This window comes from Anarrhichthys ocellatus, unplaced genomic scaffold, assembly GCF_004355925.1.
Source record: "Anarrhichthys ocellatus isolate YVR2014 unplaced genomic scaffold, GSC_Weel_1.0 scaffold242, whole genome shotgun sequence".
NCBI classification, from domain to species: Eukaryota; Metazoa; Chordata; class Actinopteri; order Perciformes; family Anarhichadidae; genus Anarrhichthys; species Anarrhichthys ocellatus.
In genome coordinates, this window is record NW_022280272.1 from 117,666 (window position 1) to 132,186 (window position 14,521).

The 14,521-nt window shown below is 40.7% G+C and overlaps 1 protein-coding gene across 1 annotated transcript in view; it reads left to right on the top strand.

Annotated features, from left to right (window-relative positions):
• Positions 1-10,199, top strand: part of LOC116401072 (zinc fingers and homeoboxes protein 2-like) — a 94,727-nt gene extending 84,528 nt beyond the window's left edge. The window contains exons 4-5 of the mRNA XM_031879292.1: positions 990-1,164; positions 8,139-10,199. Of these exons, the coding sequence (XP_031735152.1) occupies positions 990-1,161 (172 nt within the window). The 3' untranslated portion in view covers positions 1,162-1,164; positions 8,139-10,199. The remainder of the gene's footprint in view (positions 1-989; positions 1,165-8,138) is intronic.
• Positions 10,200-14,521: the final 4,322 nt, after the last annotated feature.

Here is a 14,521-nt window from a genome sequence, read left to right on the forward strand (position 1 = left end):
AAAAAAACAGAAATGTAGAAATTTTTGCAAATTTATTAAAAAAGAAAAACTGAAATATCACATGGTCATAAGTATTCAGACCCTTTGCTGTGACACTCATATTTAACTCACATGCTGTCCATTTCTTCTGATCCTCCTTGAGATGGTTCTACTCCTTCATTGGAGACCAGCTGTGTTTAATTAAACTGATTGGACTTGATTAGGAAAGGCACACACCTGTCTATATAAGACCTTACAGCTCACAGTGCATGTCAGAGCAAATGAGAATCATGAGGTCGAAGGAACTGCCCAAGGAGCTCAGAGACAGAATTGTGGCAAGGCACAGATCTGGCCAAGGTTACAAAAGAATTTCTGCAGCACTCAAGGTTCCTAAGAGCACAGTGGCCTCCATAATCCTTAAATGGAAGAAGTTTGGGACGACCAGAACTCTTCCTAGACCTGGCCGTCCAGCCAAACTGAGCAATCGTGGAAGAAGAGCCTTGGTAAGAGAGGTAAAGAAGAACCCAAAGATCACTGTGGCTGAGCTCCAGAGATGCAGTAGGGAGATGGGAGAAAGTTCCACAAAGTCAACTATCACTGCAGCCCTCCACCAGTCGGGGCTTTATGGCAGAGTGGCCCGACGGAAGCCTCTCCTCAGTGCAAGACATATGAAAGCCTGCATAGAGTTTGCCAAAAAACACATGAAGGACTCCCAGACTATGAGAAATAAGATTCTCTGGTCTGATGAGACCAAGATTGAACTTTTTGGCGAAACAAAGAGTGAAAAATTTAAAGGGGTCTGAATACTTTCCGTACCCACTGTATATGTATATGTATTTTTTAAATGGTCAAAAAAGGCACCTTTAAAAAAACACCTGGCTGTATCTGGACCATATTTGGGTTTTAATTGGTCAGTGATGATTATTTTTGTAAGTATCAGAGTAATACTCTGATTTTTGAAGTTTTTTCCGTCTGTAACCATCCGTCCGTCCCCTCCCCCCCCCCTACAGACTGAGGCAGCAGAACGCGGCGGAGTTGAAGAACGGGGGACAGAACGGGGGACAGAACGGGGGACAGAACGGGGGACAGAACGGGGGAGTGTTCGGCAGCTGGCTGGAGGACAGACACTCGAGGAAAGGACGAGAGCTGCTGCTGGACCGGGAGAGGAAGATGACTGGATGAACGGTGAGTTTTGGACTAGACTCTGAAAAGGTGCCTTCATGTGAGAAAGAGAGAATTCTGTACATGTTAAAATGTCTTTAATCAGACCTGCAGCTGAATTACGTTCACTATCAAGACGAGCTCTAATTATTTCTTAGTTAAAAGATTAATCACTTATTCTATCAAATGTCAAAAAATGACAAACGACCTCCTTCTAAGTCATGAAGTGAAGCGTGAATTGCATTTTTTAATCTGAGCAATATTTCTGTGGAGGAAGAAGAGTTAACAACAGAGTGTGAGCAGAGGGCTTCCTGTTGTTGTTGTTGTTGTTGTTGTTGTTTACTCACCGGAACACTTCTTATCCTTGAGCCCAAACATGTTGAATGTGTTTCATAACTTCATCCTGAAAAAGACAAAGATGAGATTCCTTAAAAGGTTCCTCAGGTCTCAGGAGAGACTGATGGAGACTTCTGTTTGATAGATTATCGGAGGTTGTGTCCAAAACAACCTCACTGAGACCTGAACACGGTGTGAGCCGGACCGCCTCAGGTCGAGGTCTGACTGATCTGGTCCTCAATGAGAGCCACAATCTCAGAGTTTCAGTATTTCTGTAGTTATTTTAACCAAAATTACCGTATTTTTTTAAACATAACTCAGTCGTTTTGTTCACTAACCTGAGTGGTTTCTTGTGAAGACAGAAGAGTTTTTGGGGACTTTTTGTAGGAAAACGCACAAACAATGATATGATATGATTAAGATATCATACAAACCGAGACAAAAGTAATAATTGATGTTTGTAGATGGAGGTTTCCAGTCCAAAGTTTTATAAACTACCTTTTAATACTTGCATTTCTAGATAAAAGATATTATGAATGATGCATTTCTAAACTTGTTTCCACTCTATTGTCTTTATTTCACCATAATAAGTATTAATTAACCTGCACTTTACACCAACAATGAGTAAAAGCACATTTCACGCCATGAATAACCTTCTATTCATCACCAGGCCTCGGCCTGTAGCAGAGGAGCAACTCTTAACTCTCGTATCTTTTAATCCACAAGAGAAAAGTGTATTTATTGTATATTTTGAAACACAAAGTACTTTTCCAGCTACTTTATAAAATCATACTTAAGATACAATATATAACATACAATAAGATATTGATGATTGATGATCATTTCTCCACTCAGTCCGTCCAAATTCTGTCTTTAATTTATTTTTATTTCACCATAAAAAGTACGTGTGGCTGCAGGTTTCTTTCTCTTTTTGTGATTTAACGAGTCGGTCCCCAGCCCCCCCCCCCCCCCCCCCCCCCAGTATGATAGTGTTGAAGCCAACACCTCGATCCCAGGCAACAAACAGAACCCTCTCCATCCACTCACCAGTCTGTGTGTGTAGCTGTGTGAGTTTTGGCTTCAAGCCGCTCAGCAACAAACACTAAAACTTCAGGAAAATTTAGGGAAGGAAAATAAATAAAGAAGCGTTACTGGAGGCCTAAAATAGCAGCAGGACCCCCCGGTGTTGTAAAGTTTGATGGATAAAAGGCTCCGCCTGGGGCAGAGCGTGGCGACAGAGCTCCTCCTGTCAGGTTTTAACGTTTCCACGCGGCTTCGGCTTTTTTCTAAATAGAAGACGTTCAAATGATTTCCTGGAGACAGAACAGCCGTAAACAAGGCGGAGACTCGGCTCCTGACATCGGGCCGCTCTTGAGGGACTGTCGTCACTTTTGGGATGTCTTCAAAAATGAATGCTTGACAGCTGAAATCAATAATCAATATGCAGCATGTTCAAAACAGCAATGACTTCAGATTTTGCTGATATTTCCTGTCAGTAATGTCTGAAAAAGTTTTTTGTTTTTTTTAGGGCAGTTTCCTGTTGAAATCTTTCAGTTAAGTTCAATAAAAAAAAAACTCTGAAACTATGTTCAATAATATCATACTGGCGCTGTAATTACTGAGCAGAGAATCACACATCTGATTGTCTGAACATCTGGTATCTAGCTCGTCTCACAGGATGTGGTAGATGTGCTCCAGCATCTTAGGGACATACAGTATGTATTTAACTTAAAGTACATCATCTTTTATGTTCTGAATCATTATCTGTCTCTCCGTCTGTCTGTCCCTCCTTCCGTCCGCCTGTCTGTCCCTCCTTCCGTCCGCCTGTCTGTCCCTCCTTCCGTCCGCCTGTCTGTCCCTCCTTCCGTCCGCCTGTCCGTCCCTCCTTCCGTCCGCCTGTCTGTCCCTCCTTCCGTCCGCCTGTCCGTCCCTCCTTCCGTCCCCCTGTCCGTCCCTCCGTCCGTCCCCCTGTCTGTCCCCCTGTCTGTCCTTCCGTCCCCCTGTCCGTCCCTCCTTCCGTCCCCCTGTCCGTCCCTCCTTCCGTCCCCCTGTCCGTCCCTCCTTCCGTCCCCCTGTCCGTCCCTCCTTCCGTCCGCCTGTCCGTCCCTCCTTCCGTCCCCCCTTCCGTCTCCGTCCTCTCTGCATCATCTTTAGTCGTCACAGAAGCTGTGATATGAACCTTTTCTCATTGATTGAAGAAACATTTAAAGTTAAAAGGCGACTTCTGTATTATTTCAATCCTGGGACCTCATCGTCACCGTACGTCCACTAAACATGCTCATCTGAGTCATATTTTATAATAATCTTTTATAATGATATAATTATAATGTCATGTTTAATATGTTTCACTTGGAAACAGGGGAACATGGTTTCCAGAGACTGTTTTTTTCTTAATTCCCGTATATGTAGAGATTCTTCTTTTATCCATGTGGTCCACGTGAGGCCTTCAGTCGTCCTGGCGCTCATCTCTGCTGGACTAGGCCTTCGGGTGGTGTTTGTTTTAAGCCCCTCCAGTGCCAGCTGGGTGGGGTTTGTCACACTGGATGCCAGCAACGGGCTCACATCTCAGTGATGCAGCTCTGGTGGTGTGGTGGAGCCCCTCCCGTCTGGTACGCCGGGGAGAATAAATCAAACATCACGTATTCTTCTGAGCCGCTCCTCAGCTCAGACCTGTGCTTCAGAGGTGAGGAAGGAGAATGTGAGATATTGAATAGGAGTTTGTTTAGGGATGTGTGATGAAATGAAAAGCAGAGATGTTGTTTGTATGTATGTTGTTTGTTTGTTTGTTTGTGTGGATGCATGTTTGTGTCGACCTCGGATCACCGCATTGACCTCGTCTTTTTCCTCAACGAGAGCATAAAAAAAGGAGAAAAGACGTTTTTCACTCTTTGCATTCTTCTGTTTGCATTTCAACAAAATGCTTTTTATACTCGTGTACAGCTGATGTTGAAGGCACACATCTGTTATATTTAACTCTGGGTTTAAAGTGTTTTTTAAAATAGAACATATTATCAAACACCTATTTTATAAAAGTGTGTAAGAAAGGTGTCAAATAAAATATCTCGTGAAAACAGAACACAAAACTATAACAACATAACTGAATTAAAGCAAAATGTTAATGAAGGATCGTCTCATATTCAGCTCTCATAACGGGAATTAAAGAGAAGTTATTCAACCATTAAGCAAAACATTATCAAAATGAAACTTACGTCCTCCTGATATGATTCTGTGTTAATTATAACGTGTTTTCGGGGGAAATGGAAGATAAAAGTGCCGAACATATCTGTTATGAATATTAAGTTAACGGCACTGAAATCAATAACCGAGAGGTGGCTGCAACAAAAAGTGTCTATGAATTACAAAGTAGAGAGAGGTGACGGAGCATACCGAGTGGATGGAGCAAATGCATCATAAAATAAACTGTGTGTGTGTGAAGACCATGAAGAGATGCAAAACTACCAAAAAGAGACAAACACACCAAATAGAGACAGAAAAACCAGGAAGAGATCCAAAACGTCTACAAAAAGATGACAAGAAGATACATAAAGACTACAAAGATACCCAAAAGAGAAGCCAAACATTCACAAAGAGATTTAAGAAACGACCTGCGAGCAACAAATCTGTGACTTGTGTTGACGGAGGAGTCGGAGTCCTTTGTCTCAGCTGAACCATCAACTGTCTGTTGCTAATAGAACACAAAGTACCGATAACGTTCTCTCTTTTCGTCAACATTGAGTTGTCTTGACCGCCTTGTTTGAATAAACTTTATGAGATTTGTCAGTGGACAAAACTCAGTTCATTGTTTCTAGTCGTTGCATGAGGAATATTAACACGCGTAGTGTCACGGAGTCTGTCCAGCTGAAATCACACCTTTGTTCATTTTATTTTTGTATTTTGGTCGACACATTGTGTGGGTCAGATTCGGGGTCAGAGCAGCAAGATGAGACTCATGAAGAGAGATGACATCGCCCAGATTACATTAAGGAGCTGAAGCGATGGATGGCGCAAAAACAAATTCCAGATTGTGTGTGTGTGTGTGTGTGTGTGTGTGTGTGTGTGCCATCCATTGTCCTGTCTCACTAATCACAGCAGCTCGGGGCTTCATTTAATCAGCAGAGCCCATAATAACAGATCAACAGTCGTAGCTTATTGATGAAGGCTGAATTGCCGAAATGCTGCAGTGCCTCTCCCTCCCTGTCATTGTTATAATATATATTTATTTATATATATATTTATATATAAAACACTGAACGTTACCCGTTTCCAGGTAACCGCCATCTGAAAATCAGAATAACAATAATTGGTTTTAATTTCGTGTCATCAGTTTTTTTTCTTTTTGTTCCAGTAAAAACATAATTAATTTGGAGGCAGAATTGATTTTCAGTGACTCATCATCCTGATGTTGCATCACCTGTTGTGTCAGTTCAGTGCATTCGAATGGAAGAAAGATAAATACATGAAAGTAAAAAGCCTTTACATTTAAATTAAGTACTTTTTAATGAAATAAAACTATTTCATCAGCCATTCTGAATCATCTGACATCCTTTAAAATGACGAAACTCGGACACAAAAATACAAGGAAAAGATGCAAAAGGTCAAAAAAAGACACATAATGACCACAAAGAAATGCAAAACACCTAAAAATCAATGTTAAGACATCACGAAGACCCAAAAGTACTTAAAATAGATGCAAAACGACTACAAAAAGATACAAAAGGACTTCAAAGTTTCACAAAACTGAAGCAAAACAATCACAAACGGATTTAAAACGACCTGCGAGCAACAAATCTGTGACTTCTGTTTACGGAGGAGGAGTTATTCAGATTCATTCGTTGTGTTGTAATGTCTGTTTTTGTGTCAGGGTTTTGTTTTTGTTTACTTGACCAAGTGATTTCTTTTGGATTATAAAGTTGAACTGTATTCTCATGAAAGGTTGTGAAATATTTGGGACAGAAGTTATCTGCATTCATGGAGTCAGTGAGCGACGCATCTGACCAGGTTCTTACATAAAATTCAACTTCGTAGTTTCTTCTGTAGGTTGTTGAAAAATGTGTGAATCTCTAAAACAAATAAATGTTGCACTTAGTGGTTGTAAACCTTCATCCGGTGTGTTTCCTGCTGCTTGTGTGCGTGAAGGTAATGAAACGAACCCGCTGTCGGCCATATTGGACCGTCAGCTGTTGTATAGCAGCGTCTGACTGAACAGCTGATTGAACAGCTGTTCACGGTTCCTCCAGCTGATCTTCCCTCTTTTCTCTTAAACGTGGAGCTGAGTTGAGTTTCAGTATAATAACAGTGAGTTAACGGAAACATGTTTTAGGAACCAGACGCACAAAAACACTGAAATCAAAGAACTAATTGTTTTTGGCAAAAGATAGAAGAAAATATGACTTTGACAAAAGATTAGCAGAAACAGATGCTTTTTATATGTACAGAGCTAATCCGCAGACGGCTTCAGTTCTGACATGAAATCCTGCATCCAGACAGAGAAAACACTTAGTTTTAAACCTGCAGCAACAGATTTATTTGGCCACTTACAGGAAACCTCATGACCTTTATTCAGTTGATATCTGTACGTAGCAGTTACAGAGCGACATGATGATTCATCAGGAGTCTTTGTGTTTGTGTCACATGAGGAATTTAACTCCAATATTCTCTCTTTTAGCTGTCTTTGGTCTCCACCAACTCCCGAGGCAAATATCAGTATGTTTAGGTACTAAATGTTCCGCTATGTTCACCAGCTGAATCCTATCTTACAAAAAAAGTTACTCTTCCTTTTTTGTGCGTTTTCCTACGAAAGTTAAGCAACACGTGTCAATTTCAGCTCGTTAAATGCATAAAGTCTTTTCAAAATAAACTTCTGTCTTCAAAGGAAACAACTTAGTTAGGTTTAGGAAAAGATCGTAAAATACTTAGTTAGGTTTAGGAAAAGATCGTAAAATACTTGGTTAGGTTTAGGAAAAGATCGTGAAATACTTGGTTAGGTTTAGGAAAAGATCGTGAAATACTTGGTTAGGTTTAGGAAAAGATCGTGAAATACTTGGTTAGGTTTAGCAAAAGATCGTGAAATACTTAGTTTGATTCAGGAAAAGATCGTGAGAAATAAATTACATCTCATTTCACACGGGGCTCGGTCTCTTGGTGGAAAGACCGTTTGTTGTACTTTGTTTGACAAAAAATACCCAATAAATCCCTTCAACATTTTCTTACTGTTGACGTTCTGTCCGAATCTTAATATATAAATGCAATTAAAGCGACTAAAGCTCCCTCCACTATTTGAGAACAACAGAGGGGATGTGTGTTACCGTCCATTGTCCTGTTTCTGCAATCACAGCCTCGTTTAATCACTCCCACTCAAAACACAACTTTAACACACTTTCTCTCTCACATGGATTAGGAGAGAGAGCGCCGGCCGGTCGGGTTCCGCCGTCGATTATTATTTCACAATGTGTCCCAGTTCCCAGCAGCACCAGGCGACCAGGAACACTGTCTCCTGGCACACAGTTGCTTTTTAATCCCCCCACCACCTCTCTCTTTAGTTTAGTTTTTTTGTTTCCTCTTATTTTCTAGGTGGGAATGATCTGTGTTCTCGTGAAACTGACGTTTCTCTTGTTCAGAGAGATGTTGTTGACAGTTTCTTTCCTCTCTTCTGCTCCTCTCAGGTGCGAGTAGGATTTGCCGCCGCTGCTGCTGGAAAAGAGGAAAAAGAAAAACGAGGTGGACGGAGAATGGAGCGACATTTTCTTTTTTTTTTAATTATCAGATAATGTAATTTTTGTTCTTTTAATTTTAGTTATTTTATCTCTTGATTGTCGCATCCCAGCTCACACACAACATCGTCCTCAGCGTTCTCGACCTGGCGTGACCCCCCCCCCCCTCCATGGTCACACAACAAAAGCACGAGTTTAAAAAAAAAAAAGACGGCGGGGGGGCTTTTATTTTATTTTGGCGAGTCGTATACACGCTGCCAAATTGAAAATCAGAGGAGTGCAAGGAGAAATTCAGGGTCACAATCTGTGAAGATAATTGAAGCTGCCCTCTCTTACGCTGGTGCTTTCTTTTCATTGCTCACCCTGATGTGAGTTTGACACTAGTTTTACAAAACAGGAGCTTAATCTTCACCGAGTATAAGCAGAGACGAGGCTCGCAAAACATCAGTTATTCTACTTGTAGCTGTAACAACAAGTAGAATTTGTGTTTTTCTTCCCCAAATTTCCTTTCAGAGGCAGATTATCTGTACTTCTACTCAATCAACAGTGCTGAATAAGTACAAGACACTGTTTCATCAGGAGGCCTGGAAGTCAGTTTAGGTCAAATACAAGAAGTAAATAAAAACTTTAAGTCGCCTTGCTCCCAGTTTCATATACATACTAGTACACTGAGTACTAATATTGACTGTACTACACAGATTTATCATTATACAAAAAAAAGATCAAAGATCAAAATCGATGCAGCAGAACAAGAGATATTGTATTTATTATTCCACACCGACATTACCCACAATGCAGCTTGACCACAGACAGTTTGAGTAGATTCACGTGTGTTATGCTAGTAGCTAGTCACTGTGAAGTTAGCTTTAAAAAGTTCATTTCTGAGCCATTATAAAAAACATAATAAGCCAAATTATAACGGTTTCTGTCAACAGACAAAGTCATTTATTGATTCTCTTTTATTTTTCTTCCATGTTGCATTGTGGGACGATCGTGTCCTTGAACGCCAATTTTTTCGAATGTGAATAAGTTAAAATTCAGAAGAATTAGTAAAAGAGAGAGAGAGAACGGAGAACATTTCTTTAACGTTCATTACGTTCACGTGATTAGTTGGTTATTGATTAATTGCTCGTTTAATTATATGTATCTTTAAGTTTGAACTTTCCCTTTAAAGAACAAACACGTTTCATGATCCGCACTTCACTGTAAGTTCCTTAAAAAAACAGAAAACTGAGCTTCTCCTTTAAGTCGCTCTGAAGGAGGGAGGGGGGGGAGGAGGAGGATTAGCGGGTCTTGAACTCTGGCCTGGACGGATGTTTTTCGCGGTTGAGGTGATGTTGTGCGTGACCTGCGTTGTCGTGAAGCGGAGGGTGAACCGGAGCACTGAATGTGTGCAGCAGCAGCAGTCAGACTGTAACACACCGACGACAACGACAGGACGGATTTAAAACAAACAAACAAACAAATGCCGAGTGCCAAAGCTGGGATCTGCTGCATTCTCACTACACTTTTGAAAAAAAAAAAAAAAAGGGTTCTTCTTCTCCTTCTTGTAAATAGGATATGTATGTTTGTTTGTTTTGTTTTTTCTGTATTGCTACAGATTTGTAAAATTTTTGCGGACAAAATTTTTGTTACATTTTGTAAAATGGGAGCAATTCGTCCTCCGAAACCCTCCCCTCTCTCTCTCTCTCTCGGTTTCTCTCGCCTCTTATTGTTTTTATTTTTTTGTTTTATTTGTTGATGGACTTTTTAAAAAAACTAAACGCTGCCAGCTGTGGAGCGTGTGCAACGTTTTTTATTATTATTCTCCGTCTCTTTTTTTTTTTTTTTTTTTTTTTACTGAACCAGAGTGGAACCACTACAAAAAAAACGGACCAGTTGGCAAGACTTCAGTCACTTCTTCTTCATCTCACCGGCACTGGACTTCCGCCCGCCACTTCCCCGCTGAGAGGAGGAGGGAGGCAGAGGAGGGAGGCAGAGGAGGGGGGACTTTGCTTCACATCAAATCAGATAAAAAAAAAAAAAGCATTCAACAAAAAAAAAGCACCTTTTGGACCTTTTTTTCTTTTCTATTTTCTTTTCTTTTTTACCGTGCTGAAGTGAAGTGAAGTGCTATTATTATTATATTATTATTAATATTATTATTGTAGCCACTCTGTCTGGAACCCTTTTTTGAAGAAAAAGGAAAAAAAAACAGAAAACAACTTAAGCCAATCTGCACTTCTTGTTCCGACGAACATGCTCGTACGACCAAGTGACTGTCGTTGATCTTTGTTTAAAAAACGGATGAGGAACAAACAAAAAACGTTAAACTGTCAAAATGGTGGCAAAGCGCAGAAGGATTCAACTGTAACGATCACAACACACTCAACAGTGTAAACCCTACGATCCAGAATCATGCTGCCTGAATCAAACTCTCATCTCTCTCTCTCTGTCTCCCTCGTTTCTCTCCCTCGCTCGATCACTTTGTCCTTTACTTTCTCTCTCGTCTATCTTCTGTTTTCCCTCCTTTGTTGATTTGTTTTTCTCTCTCTCTCTCTCTGTCGTCCTGCACACCATCAGACACGCCTGTAATAAAACAAAACAAAAAAAGATAAATAGCCTTTTATTCAATACATAACTACATGTTGGCTTGGTAGGCTTAGTTGAAACTAGTTCCATTCCGACAGAAAAAAAACAAAAAACAAAATATGAGCTTCTTTATGTATTGCTTCTGCCGCTGTAGTGTCCTGGTCAGATTTAAAGATGATAAGACTACATATATCTGAAATACTGTATTTACAAATGCACACCAGGGCTGGCCTCAACAAACAAACAGGGGGAGGGTTTTCAACTCCGTCCATTGGGGGGGTGGGGGTTTGTACTGCTGGTTTGTATCAAAATGCTTGTTTCTTCGCTTAAAGTCTTCATAGTTTTTAAAACTCGGTGGCGTTCAGCATCACCGAAGCTGTCAGCTCTGCGCCGCTGCACATCCTTCTGCAAAAGAAAACGCTTCAAAAGAAAGCAGCGCTGTAAAGATGGTTGACGCACAGCCTTAGAAAGCTTCCAAGAGACTTTTATTTTTGCAAGTCTATAGTTTTAATTGAATATTTTTCTGATGAATGATTGAATGTATTTGCTTCTAGGAGTTAAGTAAATGTTGTGGGTTTACTGTCTGAATGTTTGAAGAGGAAGGAGTCGAGCACACGAGTCTTTTTAAAGAAATCAGCAAAGCTGTTCAATCAATAACATCCACAAACTGTGACGCGTGGTCGCTCGGTATCAAAGTGGAATTCATCTTTTAGATTTTCCGTACGTTGTTCTCAGTAACAATTTAAAAGATGCACCAGTTTTGTTTTTATGTTGGCATTTAAAAAAAGATAATTTGCTTCAAGTTTGCGTCAAGAATTTCATGAAAATCCGTCCGGTAGTTTTATTGTAATCATGCTGACAAACAAAACCAAAATCATAATCTACTTGGTGGAGAAAAAAGTCTAAAAATGTGTTAACTTATTGTCCCGTTAGCCATTGAGCTAACTAGCTTTAGAACTGACCGTTAGCAGGCAAGCAAGCTCAGGGAGCCCGATGCTCCACCAAGCTTCATGAAAATCGAGCCGATAGTTTTTCTGTCATCCTGCTGAAAAATAAATAAAAAAACAAACCGAAAACATAACTGTCTTGTTAGCAACCGAGCTAAATAGCTTTAGAACCAACTGTTAGCAAGCAAGCGAGCTCAGGGAGTAGCGCATACAGCTAGCTTGTTCCCTGTTAGCTCGCATGTGTTAGCAGTTAGCATACAGCTAGCTTGTTCCCTGTTAGCTCGCATGTGTTAGCAGTTAGCATACAGCTAGCTTGTTCCCTGTTAGCGCGCATGTGTTAGCAGTGAGATTCGAGCACCAGATGTTTTTTGTGAGGACTACGGCTTGAAGCAGAAAAACGTCCGGTCACAGTTTTTTGGACGAACTTTTTTTGAACACGAACCTTCCTGATTTATTCGCACTGGAACAGGTTTTGTTGCTACAGGCTCGATCTCGGGGCTGAACACAGATCGACTAGTGTGCACGAGTCCTTCCTTTGTTTCATTTAAGGTCGCTATGTTTGCTCACTTTGAAGTTTATCTGTTGCGTGCACCTGGTTTTCCCGCCAAAAATACTTTTTAGCAATCATCACATTTTAGGGATGATGACATTTGAGATTTATTTAAACGTCTTGCGAAAGCAATCAATTGAATTAGTCCTCTGTAATCTTCATTTAATGTTTATTTTAAACTTTATTTATAACCTAAAAACTTCCTTTTGATTAGTCCAAAGACTTTCCTCTTTTATTTTTAGCTCAAACGTCACAGTTGTAGCAAAACAAACGGAGGCGATGCAGACTCCCTAAGATTTGTACTTGCTGTAATACACCCTGAACTTCACAACTGTAACTAACAACAAACTTCTGCACGGTGTGGACTAAATGCTTCTCGTCTAATCCAGCCTCAGCTGTTGAATAGACTTCAGGGGTCTTTATCCTTTCTCAGTCTGCAGCTGTCTCCACGTTGCTAAACCACACTTTGACACAGAAACAGAACAAAACTGAATAAATTACCCAAAAGTCAAATTTTTTTTATTTTAACAATTTCAAAGTCACTTTGGAAGCTTGAAACGTTTTCAGCTTAAGAGTCAATCGAGACGTGATTTCTACAAAGGACTTTTTTTTGGATCACTCTGTCAGAAGGTTGATTCAACCAAAAACTTTCTGCGATGCAAATCCACATGCTGTAGGTACTGACAGGGTTCATGCATTCTTTAAAACAGTGTGGATGACTGATGTACAATAATGGACAAACATGCCAAAATAAACGAAAGTATTTTAGTATCTCAACCTCTTCGAAAGGTCTCTCTCTGTTAGAGATATTCAAGCAGAGAAACGTCTATTTCTGCAGAAATAAAAATCCTGTTAGAGTCATAAAGAGTTATTATTAGATCAAACTGGACTCCCGTGTGCGAGCAGGAGGAACACTTTTCTGATTTCTTTCAGGGGGGAAACCAGGTGCACTAGATGTGTTTTTAAGGGGAGTTGAGGCCAGCCCTGCTTCATAACTGAGGTTCTGCTTCTTCTACTACTGCTACTATCAAACAACCAGCCCTGGGCACAAAAACAGGCTCGAACGCTGTTTTCAAATCCTTCCTTCAGAACTCGAGGTGCATTTGATTTTTTTAACTTCAAATACCAGCAATTTTGAGAGTCTTGAGTCGGGATCCAAAGTGGAGCACCGGCTTGTTTTCGTTTAGTTCCTGACGTGACAAAAGACACTCGTGTTAATCAGCTTGTGACCCGAAATGACGCTTCACCTCCTCAGTTCGGGCACCAGGTTCTGAGCGTCTTTGTCGATTTGTTTTTTACTTCTAATGACAAAAATAGCCATCGATATTTGTTTTTTTTTACTTCGATTTGAAAAGTATTCGAGCTCTTGTTTCTGTTGCCCAGGTCAGCAAAACAACCTGTTGATGTCTGCTGTATTTCAATAAAACACAGCCTTTTTTCAAAGGGTACTCTTCACTCTGTGTGTGTTTCTGTGTGTCGTCTAAGTCCCGCCCTAGACAGACCAATCGCAGCGTAGCATCGACATACTCGCATAGAAATAGAATAAGAGTAGAACCAGGCGGCAACCTTCGGTTCTGCCGAGCGAAGCCAATGCGGAAGTGTCCTAAAACTTTTATTTTCTCTACTGACCAGCAGGGGGCGACTCCTCTGGTTGCAAAAAGAAGTCTGGTTGTATAGAAGTCTATGAGAAAATGACTCTTCTCTCCTGATTTATTCATTTTGTAAACATGAGTTTATGGTCTCAATTACTAGTTCGTTCATTGATTGCAAAAAAGCCAACATGGCGACGGTTGTATTCCAAGATGGCGATGGCGAAATCGCCAAACTCGAGGCTTCAACACATCAGCCCGCAAACCAATGGGTGACAACACGATGACTACACCCACTTCTTATATACAGTCTATGGCCTAAACCCAATTTACCCTTCCTTAAGTCACGCCCCTCAGACACAGACAGACCAATCATAGCGTAGCATCGACACCCTCACATACCAAATAGAATAAGAGTAGAATGGACACTGAATTGTTTTCCGTGGTCATTTGACTAGTTCGAAGGAAAGTGGTGATTGTTGTTAGTTGTTATGGTGAGAACGCGCATCAGTGGGGCTGTGAAATGCCGGATACAGATGGCTGGTAAGTTAGCTAGTTAGCTTGTCCTCTGGAGCGGCGGGGAGTTTTCTGAAACCGATGTAGCATTAAAGCATGGTGAAATTAGCAAGCTAGCTAATTAACCAGCTGTTAGCACTTCTATGCTACACTAGTTACTGA